The following is a 22,265-nucleotide window of genomic DNA, read 5'->3' on the forward strand; positions in this document are numbered from 1 at the left end:
GAGACTTGCGGTTAACCGTCTCACTTTAAATGATTTGTGGCTCCGCAGTTACGTGTGAATATAACTGTATAATTGGTCTTATTGTGGATAATAGCAAGTACCGGAATATCAGCCTTTCCGAAGAGATGAAGAGAATCCGAAAAGACAAGATCTGTGGTACACGTGGGTGCTGGCAGCAAAAAGGAAATACTTTGTAAGAGTGTACATTAAGTACTAGTCTAAGTGGCATGAATTCTACATAGATGCTCACGGTCTCTCTCTTGAAAGGTGCGCACGAACGCAACCTCTGTCCGATAGTTAATGCAGATTTCGAGATTCACTGTTCACGATGCGCGACAGCCCCGCACCACTTGAAATCTCTTGTAGTGAATCCCACGACCAAGCCATCAAACGACTGTATCCACTGCTCATATGGAATGTTCAAGCTCCTGTTTCCGAGTATAAGGTGACCAGCTTAACAAGTATTAGTCGAAGACGTGCCTAAATGGGATCTGGGGACCCGGTGGTAAAAGAAACGCAAGCGGTAAGCGCTCAACTAGAGACGTTCATTGGCCTAGAGTGATGTAGCGCCTCGACTGGACACCGCTAAAGCTAAGCGCCTTGGCCTTTGAAGGCAGATACGCAAAAAAACGTTCTCGCCGCCTTCACGCATACCACAGACAAAGACATGCTGTTGTGATCCACAGACGAAGACATGCTGTTGTTGATGGGATTCAAGGCTATACTTGACACCAGGTGACGTGTCTTCTGGACGTTGTCTCGATTGCTGGACCGACCCTGCTCCAGAGCGAAGATGTCTGTTTGTATTTGCGACTTGTCTTGTGGCGGAGCGATAACCAACCAGAGGTCACTCTTGAGACTCTCTCGAGGGGGGGGGCACCAGGGTCGGTGACTAGCCTCCCGATAGCACGCTCTTTTGCCTTACCTATAAGGCGAGGCAGCGTAAATGTTATCTTGCTGCCGATGCCTTGAGTAATCCCAAGGCGATTGCGAGATCCACTTCAAGGAACTGTCGGTTCGGAGGAGACGATTCTGTCCCGGGCCGAAGTACAAAGAGTCTCCATCTTGACCGACTCAGGCTGTAAAGCGCGCAAGAGAATTGTCGCTCATCGGTTCACACTGGCGAGATCGCGCGCCAAGTACCCATGGATGGTTTGATGCTGCCTTTTGGGGGTCACTGTACTCAGCAGCGATGTCGCCAAACTTTGCCTCCCAACGCCGCGATGCGACACATGCTTCCTACTTCACTGTCGTCAGGTAAGGGAAGGCTGTGTGATCAAATACCCCGCCTGAAATCATCGATGGGTCGTACGTAGGTCATGGCAACCTCAACCTTGGTAATTGGAAGGACTTCAAAGTGCTACAAAGTGTAAATAGGCTAAAGATCCCGCTACTTTTGCATTCATTAATATTCATATAGAGCCAACGGCTGTTCACATGGATTGGGTAGAAATGACTTCTTTGAAGACAATAAGAGTTTTTTCTAGTTTTTTTAATATGCAATGTGGCTTTTAGTACGATAGCAGTACTAAAGTAAATCATTTACAAAATATGTGCGATTTTCTCAAATACTTATGTAAGGGGGATACCGTTAACCTAGGTATGACAGAAGAGACGGAATCAATGTGAAACAAAATTCCAAGCGTGCCTGGCTTTTGGCTTATCGGATGCCATTTCGCCCATCTGTTGTCACATTTGACCTTTCATCTTTTCATATTTGCTTTGTGGATCATCCGAGCAAGATGGCTCGTTGCTGCCGTCGGCAATATTATCATCGGTAAGAATACATTTTAGCGATTTTTAGACTAGGTGATTTGCCAACATGGCTTGCAGGTAGCATTGTATCAGATGCGAGTAATGCTTTATAGGAAAGTTTGGGCGAACATTGTTACGGTGCTCGGCACCAGATTGAACATGTCAGCTGTTAACCATTCACAAACAGATAATCAGACAAAGCGCTTGTTTTTCGTCGTAAGGGTATAACAAAGCTGAGAGATCGCGGTACTGGACGAAGTAGCTCCTTCAAATTGAGGTTGCGCTAAATGCCACTACACGCGTAGCATCAGCTCATGTTAATGTTTTGTTCGACCCCCAGCTACCTTTGACACCACTACGCCACGATATCGTCGCTCTTAGTGGTGTGTGTGGCTTAGTAAAGCCGTAGCAAATTTAGCTATACATATCGATGATATCGAGCGTCATGCGCAGGATGCGTGACGCTACAGCCAAAAGCCAATTTACACGAGCATCACATAATGCCTTTGACAGCCGAAACGCACACGAATATGTACTCGGCACATGGATTTACTAAATCTATTCAACTGTCACACATGCGGTGTCTGCAGTCTACATGACCAAATTACGACCGCGCTACATCGTATTGGTGATCGTAGCGACAAAGGAAATGAGTAATGATATAAACATCCCTATAGAATGCAAACACATCCTGTGTCTTACATGGGCTTACCAGCCAGGCCGCCGTACCGCCCTTACAAACCAATGGATATGATTTGCTCTGATGCAAACAGAGCAGCGTCTGGACCGTCTCCTGAGGCTGAACTACCTTCCTCTCTGTAGCTGGGGCGCGGTTCTAACCCGGTTGAGGAACATAAAGCCAGTAAGCACGATTGCAAGCACAGAGAGCGTATCCGAGTTTCCGGGAGGGAGTCGACGTGCTGCAACATTCTACATGGTTCACGAGAGCTAGCCACGGAGGGTCGTGCTCATTCTGGGATGCTGGAGGAGCTAGTGGTTGCCTACTTTCACATGATACGCTTGGCGTACCAGCGAGTACATCGAATTTAAACAATTGTTTGGCTAAGTAAAAGGTTCACCTTCATTGAAGAGATCGTGGGAGTTTGAAGCTCCACTTTGTGCAATTATCTGGAAGTCGTGGTCAAATAATTCCTCATGGACCCTCGGTCCGAAGAAGATGCAGAATCATCCGTCGCAGCGCGCTTCCCGTAATGAGCTTGGATCGATCTTGTGATGAGTAAGACCCTTGGTCATTAGCTGATACAGCTGTCCCATGATGACGGGCGGCAATGTAAGTAGTTAGAGCTGGGGTGGTGATTTTATAAACTATCTTTTTGTTTGCGTTGTGCGTTGTGCTTTGTGCTTTGCATAGTCAATCATTGATTGACGCTCTAGCAGGATGTCCACTTCACAGGGGATGGCTCGCACAGCTTTGAACTGGGTGGTATGGCACGTGTTCCTTACTCAGTGCGTGAATAGACCTTGATTATCATCCGCACTCTGGCGGGTGCCTCCTTTTCGTTGAACAGCTAGGTTGTGTTTGTCGGGTGAGGGCAGAATTGTTTGGTCAGGACCCGACGACCACTTTACTATAGAAATAAGGTCTCCTCACTTCGAACAGCGTGTGGTTTTGTGGTGAGTTCGTTAAGTCAATTTGTTTGATGGCTCGAGAGGGGACCCTGGTGCAAGTATGCTCTGAGAAGTAGGAATGGTAAAGAGCAATGAATGAAGTTTGACTCCAAACGTAGTGGCTGCTCGTGTAGCGGTCACTTTGCGCGGTGTCTACAGAAGACGAAAAGTGGGGAATTAAAGCCTTTTCTGAAAAGTCAAGTAGGAAATAGATAATTCGCTGCATGGAATTTTCAATGTTTAAGTTCACACCGATAATGAAAGTCTTACGAACCACTGCTTTGTAATGCTTACATCGCTGCTTCCTTGGTACAGTCTATCATCAGCTGAAAGTTTTTCTAACAACAGATTACACATCACAGGATCAAGCGACAGAAGACCAAAAGCTACGATCTTTCAATGGTCTTAACATCGCAAACCCAATAAGATGTGAGCTATTACAAATAAAGCTGTGGCATTCAAATTAATTTATAGCTTATCTTACATATGCATTTCAAGCTACTGTGGAGGGTGGTGAAGTTCAATAAGACCCACGTATATGGAAGCTCCTAGCACTGCGCCAATACATGGACCGAGAATGGGAATCCAAAAATATCCGCCATTTGATGCAAATACCTTCCAGCCCCAGCCACCCAAAAGGGTTAGAAGGCGAGGTCCAAAGTCTCGAGCGGGATTTAATGCATAACCTGTGTTGAGGCCAAAGGACATACCAATGCTTGCGAGGAGAAGACCCGCCGCTGCAGGAAAACTGTAGGGACTTGCGGGTTTGTTAATCTGATCACATAACGCAAAGATGCCACCAACCAGCAATGCCGTACCAACGACTTCATTGGCAAACGCAGCCCAATTCGGAATTTGAGCATTGGGATATGTAGCAAATATGCCTTGAGTAAATTCGCGCTCTGGGTCGACGATATCGAACCATGGGTAATAAACAATGTAAAGCACCAAAGCAGCGACAAATGCTCCTGACGTTTGCGCAATGATGTAGCCTGGAACCTTACGCCACTCAAAGCGCTTAAATAGTGCCATGCTCACACTTACCGCAGGATTAAGGTGACCTCCACTTACACCTCCAGAGACATGGATACCAAACAAGAGAGCAATACCCCAGCAAAGGTTTACCGATACATAATCGCCAGCTACTCGTTTACTAAGCACAAATTGAGCCACTGAGCCGTCTCCAATAAGTACAAGAACAAAAGTTCCAATAAATTCTGCAATATATGCTCGCAAATTTTGGTTTCGAATGGCGTAAGTCGACCATCGTCCAGTCCCTTCAAGATCTGCATAACCTCCAAAGCCAGGCTTGTACTCTGCCATATTTAAAATGACGTTGCTACCTTCGTGAAATTTAAGGTATGAGACCTATAGATAGTACCGAAGAATCATGCGACGGACTTAGCCTCGAGCCTCATGTCTTATCGTTTCTCATGGGATTAAGCTTAAATTAAATATTACTATTATGTTTTATTAAAACAAATTAGTAGTAGTAATGCAAAGTGTAGTATCAAAGTCATATTTATTTTGACAATTGATGTTTCTAATGTAGTGGATGTGTGAACGTACGTGGTAGCGCCAAGAATGCCCCCAATAAATGGACCCACAATGGGAATCCAGAAATAACCATTACGCAAAGTCCAGACGTTCCATCCCCAACCAGCGAAAAATGTAAATAGACGCGGGCCAAAGTCGCGAGCAGGATTTAATGCGTAGCTAGTGTCGTGACCGAACGACATTCCAATGCACGTAAGCATGAGAGAAATAGCACTAGGAAAACTGTAGGGACTCGCAGGTTTATTGAGTTGATCACCCACAGCAAAGATACTATTAGTTAGCAGAGCTGTACCGATGATTTCGTTTGTAAGAGCAGACCAGTTGGAAATTTAAACGTTTGGGTACGTTGCGAAAATACCTTGCGTGGTCTCACGTGCTGGATGAAGATTATTAAACCACGGATAGTACACGATGAAAACGATCAAAGCAGCCGCAAAAGCACCGGCCGTCTGAGCGAAGATGTAGCCAGGTACTTTATTCCACTCAAATCGCTTGAAAAGAGCTAACGTGAAAGTGACGGCTGGATTCAAATGACCACCACTGACACTGCCTGAGAAATAAATACCAAAGAATAGAGCAAAGCTCCAGCTCAAGTTTACAGACAAGTAGTGGCCTGCATCACCTCCTCCAACGCGACGGAGCCATCACCGATAAGCACGAAGATAAAGGTGCCAACAAACTCGGCCAGGTAAGCACGAACGTTGGAATTACAAACGCGGTAGAATGGCAACGGAGAATTGCTTTCCACGTCGACGTAAACAGGTTTACTGGTGCCGTACTTGGTCATTCGGGTAAGAGGCAAAGGAACTTGCTCTCAAGATTAGAAATCAGTAAGTTTAACAACGGGATTGTCGATCATTGTGTGCAGGTATCCAATAAATTACTCGAGCCCGGGATTAGTGGCTTCGACAGCTGTTGTGGACAGGTCCGTTTCGCAAAAGCTATAAGAAGCGTATGTTCATCTCCGCACGAAAATAATATCTGAATCGTGAACAATATTCAAGAAATGAGAGGATCATACATATTATGCATTAGAAAATTCCCTTGTTCGATGCTGAGCTAGTGTATCTCTTAGTACACATTAGATGATTCCTTTTCTAGCAAGATTCTCCTCTACTGTACGAATGAGCATCAATTTCCGTTCATCGTCTCTGTCCGCTTCAGCTGCTCCAAACTCAGTTTATGTAGCTCAGAACAATCAATGGATTCAAATATCCGGAGCCAAAAAAATTATAATTCATAATCCCATTGAAGCAGTACGTCAACACTGAGCTGCATTGTGATTATCTTCATTTTCCAAGTTTCGGTTCTCAGCAATACCTTACAAACATGCCCGAGTACGGAACGATAAAGCCTGAATATGCGGATCTTAATGGCAATCCGCGCTTGCCCTTTTATGCCATCGACAACCCACACGTTCGTGCTTGTCTTGCAGAATTTGTTGGCACCTTTATTTTGGTTCTCATTGGTGATGGCTCCGTAGCCCAATACATACTTGGCGTTGGAAACGCTGGTCACTACCTGTCTGTTAATCTCGCCTGGGGTATTGGACTGCTCTTCGGCATTCATTTTGCTGGTGGTGTGAGTGGTGGCCATCTTAACCCCGCAGTGTCCGTGTCTCTGGCAGCTTTTGGACGATTTGAGTGGTACAAACTTCCTGGCTACTTTCTTGCTCAAACTTTGGGTGCTTTTGCTGCTGCATGGGTCGTCTATGTGGTATATTATCCATGGTTTGATCTTCAAGACCCCGAGCGTATGACAACCCAAGGCATCTTTGCAACCTACCCGAACGAAAAAATCCCGAATTGGTGTGGTTTTGCGAATGAAGTCGTTGGCACTGCTTTACTCGTAAGCGGAATCTTTGCGGTCAGTGATCAACATAATCAACCTGCAAGTCCATACACTTTTCCAGCTGCGTTAGCCTTAATGCTAACGTGCGTCGGCATGGCTTTTGGCCTCGATACAGGCTATGCTTTGAACCCAGCTCGAGACTTTGGTCCTCGTCTTTTTACATCTCTTGCTGGCTGGGGCTTAAAGGTGTTCACAACTCGCAGCTTCTACTTCTGGATTCCAATTGTTGGCCCGGTTATTGGTGGCTTGTTGGGTGCTGGCATGTATGTCGGTCTAATTGAGTCCAACCACCCTAAACATCAAACACTCGCTTGATGATATTTGAATGTTCATCACGAACACTTGTATGTACTAGTTCGTTGAGATTAACTTGTTCGTACATGCATTTTAAGCTAATGATGTTTCTTCAAATCAATTCCTATTCTGATTTATTTACTAATGCTTTCGTTAAAGGCGGCAAAACATCGTGAAGAAATTCCAAGTGGTTCGAAACATACAGGTACAAGCCTTTCATAACGATCTCTATTTAGTGAGTCAATTAAGGTACGTAAGAATTGCAACGAGGTTGCCGTGCAATTTGCACAGTGTAAACTTGAGGTGTCAAAGTCCGCGTTGACAAAAACACAAATGCTGGTGAAAGCCTCTGATAATTAACATTTTTTAAGATGTGGACCAAATCGGGGTTCACACTTATTTCGTCCTTAAAAACACTGCGCAAAAGTGACCGCTTTACAAGAAACCACTGCGCCTGGAGTTCCAATCCGCTCTCTGCACTTGCTATGCCTTCTTTCTGAGCGTACTTGCGCCATGAGTCCACTCCCGTGAACCGAATTGAACGGCTCAAATAGCTTCGCCAAGGACGCGGTCTTTACAATCGACACATCAAGAGAAACTTTTGAAAAAGATACCGATGATCATAACGAACCTAACTTTATGAGTTCCAATTGAACACCTTCTTCATCGTCATGTGATACACTGCCTAGCAGTCCCCAAGAAGGAAACTCTAGATGCACTCAGCCTCCCCGTTATTAAAGTGTCCAGCTCCGCACCCTTTCCATCGGTGGCAAGTGTTTCGACACCTCGCCTTACAACTCACGACGAAGTTCAGCCCGTCACCAAAGAGCCAGCCTCGGCTCAAGAGACCCAGAACGTTCTACTGCAAACGCACTTTATCGCGCCAACCTTTGCTCAGCTCCCGTCGTAATTACCGTCTGAAATCGCTCGCCGCGCTGGTGGGAAACCCATACACGCCAAAACGTGCGAGCCTTCCTCTCGCGCCGATCTAACAAGCGCAGCAAAGTAACGTTATGATCGATACAAAACCACAGGCAGTAACTTCCTGTAGAACGGTCTGTGAATGGGGCAGCAGTGGTTGTGTAAACTGTTCAGTTCAATGAGGAATACTCGAAGCTGCTGGAAGGTCTGCTGAGTTTCACGCTCAGTTCGTGCACTTTGTTACGAAATCACGCCGCTTACTCGTTTAATAGATTTACAATTCAGCTCCAGTGAAGTGAACGTATGACTAGAGCGTCGACTAATTTATGACTCTGCAATATACGAACATGACGGGGACAAGCCATCATCTCCAGTTCTTGCTGTGTACAGCCCGATGGCAAGACTGCTGTAACAGCTAACGACCGACAATCTCAGTCACCCAAGGTCGTCCCTCGCTCACTAGTGAAAGCGCAACGCGACTGGCGATCATGGTTCTTCATCAAAAAAGATAAAGATCGACATCTCAAACTGCCACGACACCCGTGCAATCTTGCCAAAGTGGGGTTTTAGACTTACATGAGTTTCCGATGGAGGGTGTACCCTATTATACACAGCCTGTAGGTTTACGGCGCTCAGAGACTGTCATTCAACGTGTGCACATGACACTGAGCAAATCGTTTGGATCAGCGGGTGCTACCTACTCGTAACCAAAAATATACAAACTACTAGCAGTTTTGAGCGTGTGCATAGGTCTCAAAGGTGAAATCCTCGTCGCAAGCACAGTCTGCTTGTACTTATGTGCGCAAGTTTTAAGAAACCAAAACGCCAAACGTTGGGTGCTTTAATACAAGTAATCAGTTTCGTGCTACCAGTAATGAGTCTGCCGACTACGTGTAGCACATCAGAATATATTACATTTTTCGTCACCCCAAAGACGTTTCCAGAAATTCTAAGACTGAAATTTGATCAGAAGGTGGTCCGTAGGATAAGTTCCCACGTGATGTATAGATCAGGTTTAATCCTCAACAACAGTATTATTATACTTTCAGTATTGCTTTTGTCAAGCTTTGTTGCTCAAGAAGATCGTATTTAGCTGAGCAAGTATCAAGTTTAGGTTGCCGGAGATTATCTATCAGATCTATACTTGCGTTTGACAAATTCTATGGTATATCGTGCCCGATATTTCTATTCAGAAAAATTCTGATCGCGTATTCAACAATGGTGCAAGTACTGTGAGCGACTGCGCATTAGAATTCGCCTTACTTTCACTCGTCAAAAGTGTGTCTACGAAGGCCACGAACGGCTCTTCCGTAAAGCTGAAGTTGAGCAGGGCAACACTAAATACAACATACTGCATCGTGAGTACTACATGCAACTCTGAGGTGGACACAACAACCGCGAAAAGAATTACTGATCACGATTAATGGGACAATCAGTTTGGCATACTTAACGTCAAATATTCTAATTGCAACGAATAGATGTAATTTAACACATAGCGCTGTAGTGCTGATTGTTGTTGTTGTAGCCGTCAACCTGCAAACAGTCTAAAATAATCATGCTGCATTCAGTATAGAACTGCAGCGGGGCTGCCGTAGCGTTGCGCTCAAAGGAAGCGTAATTTAGGTCACCGACCTTTCGTTCTATACATAAAACAAATACAAGTTAGCAGATCGCAATCCGCTTACTCCAAGAGTAAATATTGCCTTAACCCAAGGCTCATTACTCTTCCGTTTAAAATCCAAAACTGATCTTAAGTTATATATTTTTTTATCTGCAGCTAAACCGCCTAATTTTGAATGTTGAGATTCTCCTGAAATAAATATAGATACATGCATAACTACTGCGGCTACCTAGCCACATACCATATTCTTGTTTGGGTGCAGGCAGCCACACCATGCCCATCTCGTGTTACGCCCCCCTGGGTACGTGTAACCCTGTTACAATCCGCATCCACCCTAATAAAGTAACTTATATAGAAACTAATTAGATATACTTTCTACACACACGTAACCTGGTACATTGTACCACATTTCTAAAGAATAAAGGATCTTTCTCAGTACCAAACTTTTGCTCTAATGTCACGTCGTTTTCTCTGCTTCTTGCTACTTGGACTCAGCACCGCTGCAGTACTGCGTGTGCCAATGATTAAACGCAACAATGATGAATTTCTATCATCGCTATTAAATCCAATTCAATCCATACATCGTCCTGCGATTTGGATCCCAAACGTGAATCTATTGCTTCAAGATCCAAATTTTGCCGTCGAAGGTACAGCTGATGTTATCATTCGCGACTTTCAGAATGCACAATATTACGGTTTGATCTCAATTGGTACCCCACCTCAACCTTTTGCTGTTGTATTTGACACGGGATCGAGTAACCTGTGGGTACCTGACAAAAAATTTGGATCGCATCATGTATATGACCATACAAAAAGTATTACGTACAAACAAAATGGATCAATTTTTAATATCATGTATGGTAGTGGACCCGTGTCAGGATTTTTGTCGCAAGATACTTTGCAAGTGGGTAAACTTACAGTCTCGGACCAATTTTTTGCTGAAGTGAATGTGACAAAAGGATTAGGTCCGGCCTATTATCTTGGCAAATTTGATGGACTTTTTGGTCTAGCTTTTGACACTATTAGCGTTGATCACCTTAAAACTCCATTTCATCGAATGGTGCAACAAGGTTTATTGGATGAACCAGTATTTGCATTTTATCTAGGCGACAAAAAAGACGGCGAGTTGATACTTGGTGGTGTCGATCAAAGTCACTATACAGGGGAACTTACTTATGTTGATGTAATAAGTGCCACGTATTGGACAGTGCAACTTGACGCAATTACAATTTTTGACAAAAATGTTACTGATGTGAACAAGGCAATTATTGACTCTGGCACTTCACTTATTGCTGGACCAAAATACCAAGTGGCAAAATTGGCCAAATTAGTCGGTGCACATAAATTTATACTTGGTGAGTATTTCATCAGTTGTTCTGCTACTGCTCCAGACATTTCATTTGTGTTAAATGGCAAGACATTCACTCTCACCAAATCGGAGTATACACTTAAGAGTGGACCATTTTGTCTCTTTGCTTTTGTCGGAATGGATATTCCACCACCTGCTGGTCCACTTTGGATTCTAGGTGATGTGTTTATGCGCAAACATTATACTGTTTTTGATTGGGGTACGGACACTCGTAAGCCACGCGTTGGCTTTGCCCTTGCTGTATGAGATAAGTCGATGATATAAAAAACACCAACTTTTGTTGTCTTGAAATATATTGTCTATTTCTAGCAAATTTGCCTTCAATTGTCATTTCTCCTTTTACGTACACAATGAAAAAAACGCCATCAACCAGTCGAAAAGATCCTAGTGATGCTGATCTGAATCAATTACAAATTACTGTTTTATTACTTCAAGCTGATGCATTGGAACATGATGAAGCTGTACGGCAAGAACTTCAACGATGGGGATTTCAAGTACAACAACAGATGCTGATTTCTTTGTCACCGGAAGCAGCACAAACTTTTGTCTTGGAAGTATGCAACTTGAACAGTATTCGATATCAAAATCCACTTGCTGACAAATTAATTTGTAACGAGACGTCGAGTGTGGTTTTGACAGAAGTTGACGACTTTGCCATTCAAGCATTATCGAGTGGTCCAACACTTGTCCTAGGTGTTGCAAAGTCAAACGCAGTTGCTGACCTGATTAAACTTGTTGGTCCTGCTGATCCTGCAGCCTGGAATGAAAGTGCAACTCCATGTCTTCGTGCTCAATTTGCTAAAGACGCACCTCGAAAACTCGGACTTCGATGTAGTGAAAACGCGGCAACTGTACAAGAAGAACTTAACTTTCTGTCGCAACACACTAGCGACTTTACTACGACACGACGCAAGGATCTGTCGCTGGAACTTGAACATGTTTCAAAATTAAATGCTTCAGTGGCGTTAAAGCATCTTTTACACTTTGTTTTTCCTCCTCACTTGCAACATGCAACTTCAGCTGGTCGATTATTTGTTTTTGGACTATATGGTCCTTTGGATGCAAATTGTAAGTTGCGGAGTGGAATCAAAGGTTTGCATGAAGTCACAGATCGTGAAGTGAAGATTATGGCTACACGCATGGAACGAGAAGATCTTCTTGCAGTGTATCAAATGGGTGCATTGATACAAGAGGAAGAAGATCAAGTAGTGCGTCAATTTGATCACATGTTGACGCGTTTTCCACAATATACGCGACGTGACATTATCACGTTATTTGCTGGATTGCCCCGTGATACTGACGGCAACTTGAGTTTTCACGAAATGCAACAGATCATATTTAACGAACGATTGCGTCGTGTTGCATGTATGAAAGAATGGGTACATCCAGCACTTGCCAAATGTGTACGTAATCCATTTGCACGCACGTTAAGTGTAACTCAGAGTGATGGTCTTGTGAATGGTGCACCTGCTAGCATGTTTTGTAAAAATGTTGGAAACACAAACAGTGCAAATGCCACTTATGTCGCACGTTTGTTGCATTCGCAAGTGTATCAAATTTGCCACATGGAAGATGGCAATTCTCCCCATTTGACTCAGAATGTTCGTCTTATTCGATCTGATAATTCTCAGACTTGTAAAATTCCATGGAACTCAAGTTGCCGATTTCAAAGGACGGAATTAAGTACTAAAACCTCACAAAAGTAATAAAAACTTTGTACTCATCTTCATAAAATATGACTCAATTTTCAATTTGATGGCGTTCGGACAAATTGTGTTAGGACCTCCTGGTTCGGGCAAGACAACGTACTGCAATGGAATGCAGCAATTCCTGCAAGCTAAAGGTCGAGATGTGGCTGTAGTTAATATGGATCCAGCTAATGAACAATTACCATACGTTGCTGATATTGACGTCGCTGAGATGGTTTGTCTTGAGAAAGTGATGGAAGAGCTTGATTTAGGTCCAAATGGTGGTGCGTACACAATAAATTTGATACTTTATTGGTAAAAAAAGGTATATGACTTGAAAATGGGGTATCTACAATATTATAGGTCTTGTGTATTGTATGGATTACATCGACATGAACTTTGAGTGGTTAGAAGAGAAGCTTACAATGCTACAGAACAAATATCTTCTATTTGATTTTCCTGGACAAGTTGAGCTTTATACTCATACCACTAGTGTTCACAATATTCTTCACAAGTTACAAAAAATTGGGTACCATGTACGTTATGTTATTCATAACAAATGGTCAACAATATCACCAATAATTATTTTTTGTGTGTTTTAGCTTGCAGTTGTACATCTTGTCGATGCTCATCATTGTACCGATAGCTTCAAATTCATTTCTGTGGTCATGTTAAGTTTATCATCAATGGTACGACTGGAATTACCACATATCAATGTATTTTCAAAAGTTGATTTGATGGAACAATATGGCAAACTTGGTACGTACGTTTTCCCAATATATTGTTTTCTGTACTCACGTTTCAATTATTGTGTACGATAGCATTCAATTTAGACTTTTATACCGATGTCCTTGACTTACGTTATCTACTCAATCGTTTCGATGATTCTGATGAATTTCAAGACACGACATCACATTGTTTGGAATGTCCAAAGATTCAAAAACATCTTTCAAAACGATTTGATCAAATGACTGAAGCATTGATTCAAGTAATTGAAGATTTTAGTCTCGTTTCTTTTCTTCCTTTACAGATTCAAGATCCAATGACATTAGAAAAAGTGAATGCAGCAATTGAGAAAGCAAGTGGTTATGTCTATCAAAGTCAAGACTTTCAAGCTGGATATGTCAAAGATATCACATTGGAAGATTCAATTGTACATGAAATTCAAGAGAAATATCTAAACTAAGGGAAAGTGAATGACATGTAATGATTCCTTAGACTTGAAAATTAAAAGAAAATTCCTCCTTCTTCCTCTTCCGCTGCTTCATCAACATTACTAAGATATTGTTCATAAGTAGAGGATGTTGGATATAATGACGACGTGGTGACAGTTGATAATGAAGTCATGGACATGGAATTACGAACAAATTCAGTTCCACTTCGTAATTCATGTTTTCGATTCGTAATACCATGATTTGTTACAAGATTCATTCGATTGGATTCTTCATGATCCGAATCAATACCTTCAATGCTTCCTTCACTCATATATCCAAATTGACGACTTTGTCCAATATCAGGACGTTGAAAAGCTCCACTATCAACAACATTGTTAAGCATTTCATTTTAAAAAAACAATAAACAACAACTTCTTACCTTGAAACTAAATGTTGATCAAATAAACGTAAATCATTCATTGAAAAATTACGTTTCGCAGAGGTTGAAACTTTTGTCATTGCATGCACAATCTCCATCACTTGCTCAACATCATTCACAAAATACTTCGCAGCACTTGGTTTTTTTCCAACTGTAACTGTAAACATATTGCGACGACTACGTCCACCTTCAAGATATTGAAACATTAATTCATCGGAAAGATCATCACCAATACATAAGATAAAATCCACATATTGTCCACTTGTTGATTCAATAGTTGACATCACACGATCAACAATCACACCTTTATCAACCCCTTCCGGACGAACTTCAAGATAATCAATTCCAGTCACAACTTCGACTTGAAAATGTTCTAATACTTGTAATAATTGATCATGTAATTCCTTTGCTTGTAATTGTCCAAATTCGGGATCAGCATCACGATATTGCCATAGTAACGCACTTCCTTTTAATTCAATGTAAGTGCCATGAGTACGTTGAGTGTAAATATCCATTACAGCATGGGTTACATCTTTCCATGAATCATCAAAATTATCTTTTGTACACAACCAAACTCCTTCATCATCATTCAAATTTGAAAATGTTCGTGTCTCAGTCAATTGACTTCCTGTACCCCATTTATACAGATATCCATGTTCAGCCGCAAGTCCTAAACCACGAACATTTCCAAGTGTTTGTTCTAAATCCAATCGTTCTTTTCCACTTAAAACAAACACAGTATTGCGTGGATCAGCACATAACAAAGTTAAGGAAGCAAGTAAATCCGAACTAGCTTTTGGAGTCTCGGATTTTGATACAAATCCAGTTTCTTCACTTCCCGAAATGTATTTCACAAAATTATGAACATTTGTTGATTCTTCTAACGTAAGAGTATTTCCATAATCAAAGAAAAGTACACGTCGAAATGTTTCGCGATATGCTTTTGCGACGACTTCAGTTTCTAACATTTTAAAACCAGCATTGAATTCAAGCATACGAAAGCCTAAACCAAGTCCATAACCCATATGTTCTCCTTCTGCTGTTTGTTTCTTTGTTCGTTTTAAATCGACAAGAATACGTTCAGCCCATTTTGTACGTGAATTTGTAATAATATATTCAAAATCTTTATCATGACGTGCTTTTCGTTCTTCTTGTGACATTGTTAAAGCTAATTCCATGGCTTGAACAATCTCTTCTCGTTTCCATGGATTAACACCAATACTTCCAGTTAAAACACGACTACTTCCAGAGAATTCCGAAACAATTACAACACCAGGTGATTTCGCTAATTCATGAGCGTAAATAAATTCAAATGGATATAAATTTACAGCATCACGAACCGAAGTTGTAAGTAAAACATGACCAACACGCCAAAGTGGTAATCGAGATGCCATGTCCGTATTTTCAACTTCAGAATAAGCAAATAAAGGTTCCAAACGATTTGCTCCAAAGCGATCATTAATACGTTTCATATGTGCTAAGATTTCAGCACGTACACTATCTTTCTCAGGACTTGGATTTGACGAATCCCAAATTCCAATTTGAACAAATTGAACTTTATCAACATATTCTTCATGTCGAGCAAGAAAGAATTCAATTGCTCCAAGTTTTAATAAAATGCCTTTTAAACGTTCCACTCGATCAATACTCACGTAAATTGTACGTTGATTTCTTTCATACTTCATTGCTAATGTTGCTGTATCTTGTTCAACTAATTCACTAGAATGAATTCGATCGATAAATGTTGGTTCAATTCCAATGTGACTAATTGTAAGCATAACCATTCGACCATTATATTCCACACCAATGTATCCACCAGGTTGAGCACTATATTTCAATCCAAGAATTCGACGACAACTTGTTAAAAAATGACGTGCATATTCGTATAAATGAAATCCAATATGATCAGCAGCTAAGACTCCACGTAATAAATCTGCACGCATCGAAAGAGTACGAAAAATTTCGGAACTTGGAAATGGTGTATGAAGAAAGATACCAACATTTACACATGGTAATCGACGTGTTAAGAAACTAGGAGCAACAAGAAGATGAAGACCATGAAGCCAAACCAAATCTCCTTCATTATACACTTCAATCACTTTGTTGACAAAAATTCGATTCACAGTTTTATAACTTGCCCATGCATTTCGTTGTTCACTTGGATTCCACCATCTTGTTGGTAAAGCACCATAAACATCAACAATATTATGAAATACTGGCCATAATGTTCCATAACAAAAATTATGAAAGGTTGAACTCAATGGTTCTGAAAGAAATACGGGAACACAATGAAAATCTTCCAATTGTTTTGCTAATCGTTCTTCATCTTCTTTTGGAATTTTTTCAGCACAATGAACTGTACCAACCCAAGTAAGACGCATGGAATGAACTTGATCCCAATTTGTTTCACTATATGAATCTTTCATTAAACCTGAAGGACAAATGAGATTATCATCTTCCCATTCAATATGATAATGTCCTTCAATTGTACGATGTACAAGCACAGGAAGTCGATGGACAGCAATAATCACACCATCTGTAGCTTCCATTGTAACATTTGTCGTCATCGAACGTGGTGATGTTGAACATGGTAGATCATCAACAAGACGTTGAGAAGTTAAATTGATATTTTCTTCATTTTGAATGCGTCGTTTCATTTCCGAACTTTGATTCACTTCAGTATTTTCAGTATTTCCTTGTCGAATTCCACCAAATGATCGACGAATTGTTGGATTTAGACGATGAAATGTACCATCTTCATTTCCATTTGCACGACGATCCACAAAAGCTTGTCCAGAACTTAATCGTGGAATAGCATTCCAAAATGTATGACTTGGGATCTCATCCTCATGAGTTAATTCAGATACTATATTGAAAGTACTACATGTTGTCATTTTCAAACCTTCTTCTTCACTTCCAATTGATGCACGACGATCTAAACGACCATCTAATGTATCTTGTGTTTGAATATACTCACTTCCAATTGTTAATTCACGTGTAATGATTCCACCATCACTTGATCCTTCATAACGTAAAAATCGACTACCAGATACAATAGCATAACGATAATGTACTATAGTACCACTTGGTGCTACTATAGGTTCAAGATTATACCAAATGGGATATAATTCGGGGGTGGTCACTAATTGGAGTCCATTTTCAGTACTTGTAGTACTTGGATTTGGGATTATCTCAACAGAACCACCAAGAAGTGGTAAATCTCCAACGATCCATAACGTTTGACCATGTCCAAGTGCTGCACAGACTTGAAAATCAACTCGTGTACCAGGTGGAGGTGCCGGTAATCCCCACCCGACAGCATGACGAAGTCGTTGTAGCATCTTTTTCTTTAGTAAGAAGATGGATGGAAACTGTACCACAGACTGAAAGTTTAACAAAACGGTCACTCAAGTGAAAAAATAGTAAAGCAAAGTACTATGGAATATTTCTCAGTGTATTTATTGACAAATAGTAGTGACTACTATCCACCTAAACTGATACTTATTCAACCGTTAGAACCTTCAGCATGTCGGTAGATCCAGAACGTGCTTCAACTGTGCCATGAAGAGCAACAACATTGTCACCAGATTGCACCCATCCATATTGTTTGCCTAAATCCGTTGCACGATAAAGAATTGATTCTGTGCCAATCATTGAACCCATACAACGAGCTCTTACACCTTTGTAAAATCCTTCAGCTTGACGAGCACTTGAAACCATTGCTGTGAGTACTAAGACAGGCATCGATGGACGAAATTTAGAAACTAAACGAGCTGTAGCACCCGATTCAGTTAGAACGACAATCATCTTGGCTTTAATATCGATAGCTGTTTTCACAGCTGATGATGCAATAGCTTCTTGTGTCGATAGTGGACCATATGTCTCCAATACAGCATTGCGTAGTGATTGATACACATTGTCGTAATGAATCGCACCTTCAGCTTGGACACATATCCTAGCCATCATTCCCACAGCTTCTGTTGGGTAATCACCATTCGCAGTTTCACCTGAAAGCATGACAGCATCGGTACCATCAAGCACAGCATTTGCAACATCCGTACACTCAGCACGCGTTGGACGTGGTGCCTTAATCATTGATTCAAGCATTTGGGTGGCTGTCACAATAGGTTTACCAGCAATATTTGCCTTCCGAATCATCATCTTTTGAGCCAAAAAGACTTTTTCCGGTGGAATCTCCATGCCCAAATCACCACGTGCAACCATAATACCATCCGTCTTTGCTAAGATCTCGTCAAAGTTTTCCAAACCTTCTTGAGATTCAATCTTGGCAATGATTTTAATACTACGACCACGAGGACCAAGTACTTTGCGGATATTATCGATATCTTGACCCGTACGTACAAAAGACGCTGCAATGTAATCAACACCGTGCATCAGACCAAAATTAACGAGATCATCTTCATCTTTTTCCGTTAAAGTTGGAAGCATTACTTTACAACCAGGCAAGTTCATGTTCTTTCGTTCACCAAGTGTAGCAGTATTCTTAGCTCGACAAACAACGCTATCGTCTTTAATCTCAACGACAGTTAGAACCAAAGATCCATCAGCCACAAGAATTGAGCCACCAACTTGAACAGATTGAGGTAATTCAGGATATGAACATGCAATCTTTGTTTCATCACCCAAAAAGTTATAATCAGTTGTCAGTTCCAGAATAGCATTCTTTTGAATCGTGACCTTGTCTTTATTAGCCAAGAACCCCGTTCGTATCTCCGGACCTTTAGTATCCAACATCACGGCGATATTCTTGTGTGGACGTGATGCCAATGCACCACGTAAACGATTCAAAGTATCAGCATGACTGACATGGTCACCATGCGAGAAATTTAAACGAGCTACGTTCATCCCTGCGTCTATGAGCTCGCCAAGACCATCCTGTGACCAACAAGCTGGACCCAAAGTACAGAAAATTTTTGTCTTCCGTTCTTCTCCCGTTACATTGCGCATGATGCTGTCAAGTTCGACGCCCTGTCGGCTAAGTCCAATGGCTCCTGACATGATTATACGTGGCGGTAGTGATTTTGATTATGAATGATGGACGACAAAGAATTTTAGCCGTAATCTTAAGTCTTGTTTTAGTGTGCTAACGGGACTTTATTACTGGACATGATCATATCGAGATAGTAAATGGAGATGAGTGGTTTTTAAGTAGTAAAGATTGAATATTAGTGGATACTATTTGAACTTAGTGATTGCACTACTATTATTATTTAAATGGTATCTACGTACTGCCCAAACTTATGGTGTGTCATACACCTATCGACGCTTAACCGCATACTTCTAGGTTTAGGACTGTGTAAACAAACAAGCGCCAGCCCGACGCCAAGCTAGAGTCCGGTTTTATTTTTTGGGTGGTCATGTTGTTTACATCTGCAATATACTGATAATGAAGTAGAGTGTAGCAACAAATGAAGCTTATCACGGCAAATACATATTGTTAAACGTAGTGTATAGAATTTGCTCTGTTTTTATAAAGTACATTTTTTTTACCTAACTGTGCGTAATTCAGTACAGAAAATTAAGCATCTGACTTTCACTGTATTTATATTTTACTTATCTTTTGCCACAGTAAGCGTGGCAGTAATTTACAGAAATATATTTTTCTCTTGCTAGATCTTAGCCTCATGTGTAGCAGTGTCTAATATCTCTGCTTGCATTGTCCAGATGATTAATTGGGCTGTCTTATCACTCATTTGAAACTTCTGATCTCGCTGACAAGCATACGGAGCTCCATCGACATGTGAGCGTGCACGTTCGCAGAGTACTATCACATTAAGAGTCTACATATAACGTATGGTTAGAGATATCTATAACATATTAAGCAGCACGATGTTATTTTCAAAACGACTGAAGCTACTTCATTCGAAGACTCTCGCGATGCAAAAATAAAACGTTTTAGCTGTATTTTTATTGACTTACTGTTTTCACTTTATCATGGCGCAACGTGAGAACAAGGAGTGCAGTCGCAGCTCCCTACGATTAATTCCAAACGAACGTGTGCATATTTTCTTTTTGAACGGGGCGTTCCCTCGTATAGGCATTTAACAGTTTAACTAAGCTTGAAGATTGACGAGATGGATCGAACCCAATCATCTTTTTTACCTCGGATACTGGCAGATTCATTTTTTTGTTCCAATGTTGCAGCACAGTCTGGCGGTGGGTCTCTTTTCCATTTAGCCACTTTACGTACCATTTGGGAATCTTACCATGTTTGGGTTCGGGAATGATGCGAGAAAATAGAAGCTTGAGAAACTTTAAGTCTTGATTGAGTCTTTCTTCTGAGTCATCGGCAGAAATACCAGTTCCGAGGCGTCGTGCAGGTTGAGACTGATAGTTGGCTGTAGGTGTCAGCTCTGACAGTTGGTTACGCCGTATGGAAGCTGCTGAAAGGGGTGAGATCATCAGGATAGATAGCATAGCCGCCAGGAGTACTTCATTCAGTCGCACGATCCTTAGGTTGTAAAATCCCCACTTGTGCGAAGCTCGAAATTTTCAATTTGAAAACCTTCATGTTTATGGACGAGAGGAATAATGGCTTAAGGATTGTGAAATGATTGGTTATCATAGGAAGCAAAAGTATCATGTTTGGCCTATAGTATACTACTTTGCAGCTTTTTTAAAACTTGTTATTGTTGGCTATTATTTTGAGTTCTCAAGGGAAACTTCGACTATCATTTTTAAAGTAATGTTTTGATCGTTCAGTCTCGTAAAAAAAAAGATTTACATTGTACTCATCATATTTATAGTAATGTGCAAAGGAGATTTTTGAAACGGTTATCACGGAGATTGTATACATATATGAAGAACTGTCTGTCCGTTTGTAACACGCAGATACTATACCAGTAGATGCATGGTATTTATATGCAGCTGGGCTTACATTTTTACGGCGTCTAGCACGAGATCGTGTACGAGATGTGCATTGCATTGCTGATGCAGATGCAGATGCCTGGCGACAAGGACAGTGAGCGGCGTTGCAAAGTCGTTATACTTTAAAAGATGGAAAAATGTTAATGGCAAATTGCCTGGTTTTCGATATCAGAAACGGGTTCCAACTGCATGGTCGAAGGTAAATTCCATTAATAATCCCTTTCCCCCGCAGAAAATCTTATGCAGGACTCAAGCTATCCTTATTCTGACCCATATCATTAAGATCCTTATCGAATTTCTCGCCAGGTGGCATCTCCGCTACCGTAAAACTATACGATACTTGCATTCATATATACTCACAATGTGAACCGTTTGTTCCGCCTAGCCATCGCGCCGTTCGAGCTCAGCACCGAGTCTCTGTCGCGGCATTTCAAAAACGAATGCGATGAGTTCTACATGAAAAATCAACGACTAGAAACCATGGACTTGGTGAATAAAGAAAACGGTATCTGTGCATGTAAACATGTTACGACTGATTTTTGAACCATCAATTAAAACATTATCATTCTAAAAGCATGTGACTTTATGAGTATAATGCTCGAGGTTCCCTGTGCTCTTGTAATAATGTGACCCAGAAAGAAGGCACCTAGAATCGTTTGGTTACTAGGAAGGGACTTGTGCGAGTAAAATTCAATGGACGTTGTGAAGACTTGCTCAAAAAAACTAGAGAAAATAGCATGCACCATCAAGCCAGATAAATATGTTCCATGACATGTATCGCATTCGAAGAGCTGCAGCTACAAGAGCCGACGTTATAGTAAATAAACGGTTCCGCAAATTTTCGCACATTGGAGGAGCGGAAGAACAAAATCTCTGTGCGTTGTATACGCGGAATGAATCTGAGTCAGAACTTTCTCTATGTGGAGGTGCACGATTGCAGCGGGGCTGCCGTAGCGTTTCACTTAATGGAAGCGTAATTTAGGTCACCGACCTTTCGTTCTATACTTAGAACAAGTACGAGTCAGCGGATCGCAATCCGCTATGAATCTGAGTCAGAACTTTCTCTATGTGGAGGTGCACGATTGCAGCGGGGCTGCCG

At 41.5% G+C, this 22,265-nt stretch overlaps 8 protein-coding genes across 8 annotated transcripts; 3 read left to right on the plus strand and 5 right to left on the minus strand.

Annotated features, from left to right (window-relative positions):
* Positions 1–1,074: 1,074 nt before the first annotated feature.
* PHALS_14225 (uncharacterized protein) lies at positions 1,075–1,321 on the minus strand (the record flags this gene model as incomplete). The annotated part of the gene is made up of 2 exons (XM_024729994.1): positions 1,075–1,239; positions 1,313–1,321. 2 exons carry the CDS (start codon positions 1,319–1,321, stop codon positions 1,075–1,077), a joined length of 174 nt encoding a protein of 57 aa, XP_024580316.1.
* A 2,561-nt stretch (positions 1,322–3,882) lies between these two features.
* Positions 3,883–5,123, minus strand: PHALS_14226 (hypothetical protein PHYSODRAFT_525349; the record flags this gene model as incomplete). Its single annotated transcript, XM_024729995.1, has 2 exons — positions 3,883–4,723; positions 4,954–5,123. The coding sequence occupies 2 exons, from the start codon at positions 5,121–5,123 to the stop codon at positions 3,883–3,885; spliced, it is 1,011 nt and encodes a 336-aa protein (XP_024580317.1).
* Positions 5,123–6,262, minus strand: PHALS_14762 (hypothetical protein PHYSODRAFT_524483). Its single transcript, XM_036407588.1, has one exon. It carries the CDS (start codon positions 5,726–5,728, stop codon positions 5,537–5,539), a length of 192 nt encoding a protein of 63 aa, XP_036263277.1. The 5' UTR covers positions 5,729–6,262; the 3' UTR covers positions 5,123–5,536.
* Positions 6,263–6,270: 8 nt separating this feature from the next.
* Positions 6,271–7,107, plus strand: PHALS_14227 (hypothetical protein L915_13428; the record flags this gene model as incomplete). Its single annotated transcript, XM_024729997.1, has 1 exon — positions 6,271–7,107. The coding sequence occupies one exon, from the start codon at positions 6,271–6,273 to the stop codon at positions 7,105–7,107; it is 837 nt and encodes a 278-aa protein (XP_024580319.1).
* A 2,975-nt stretch (positions 7,108–10,082) lies between these two features.
* Positions 10,083–11,243, plus strand: PHALS_14228 (RxLR-like protein; the record flags this gene model as incomplete). The annotated part of the gene is made up of 1 exon (XM_024729998.1): positions 10,083–11,243. The coding sequence occupies one exon, from the start codon at positions 10,083–10,085 to the stop codon at positions 11,241–11,243; it is 1,161 nt and encodes a 386-aa protein (XP_024580320.1).
* A 104-nt stretch (positions 11,244–11,347) lies between these two features.
* Positions 11,348–13,871, plus strand: PHALS_14229 (aspartyl protease family; the record flags this gene model as incomplete). Its single annotated transcript, XM_024729999.1, has 5 exons — positions 11,348–12,680; positions 12,778–12,969; positions 13,049–13,221; positions 13,288–13,444; positions 13,507–13,871. 5 exons carry the CDS (start codon positions 11,348–11,350, stop codon positions 13,869–13,871), a joined length of 2,220 nt encoding a protein of 739 aa, XP_024580321.1.
* Positions 13,872–13,912: 41 nt separating this feature from the next.
* On the minus strand, positions 13,913–19,297 carry PHALS_14230 (pyruvate kinase; the record flags this gene model as incomplete). Its single annotated transcript, XM_024730000.1, has 3 exons — positions 13,913–14,219; positions 14,279–17,661; positions 17,798–19,297. The coding sequence occupies 3 exons, from the start codon at positions 19,295–19,297 to the stop codon at positions 13,913–13,915; spliced, it is 5,190 nt and encodes a 1,729-aa protein (XP_024580322.1).
* Positions 19,298–19,908: 611 nt separating this feature from the next.
* Positions 19,909–20,701, minus strand: PHALS_14231 (uncharacterized protein; the record flags this gene model as incomplete). Its single annotated transcript, XM_024730001.1, has 3 exons — positions 19,909–20,079; positions 20,219–20,272; positions 20,402–20,701. The coding sequence occupies 3 exons, from the start codon at positions 20,699–20,701 to the stop codon at positions 19,909–19,911; spliced, it is 525 nt and encodes a 174-aa protein (XP_024580323.1).
* Between the last annotated feature and the right edge of the window lie 1,564 nt (positions 20,702–22,265).

Source organism: Plasmopara halstedii (genome assembly GCF_900000015.1).
Source record: "Plasmopara halstedii genome assembly, contig: Scaffold_816, whole genome shotgun sequence".
Taxonomy (NCBI): Eukaryota; Oomycota; class Peronosporomycetes; order Peronosporales; family Peronosporaceae; genus Plasmopara; species Plasmopara halstedii.

Excerpts from the sequence above, each read along its gene's own strand:
- PHALS_14762 (XM_036407588.1), bottom strand. The coding sequence starts at position 5,728 with ATGACCAAGTACGGCACCAGTAAACCTGTTTACGTCGACGTGGAAAGC.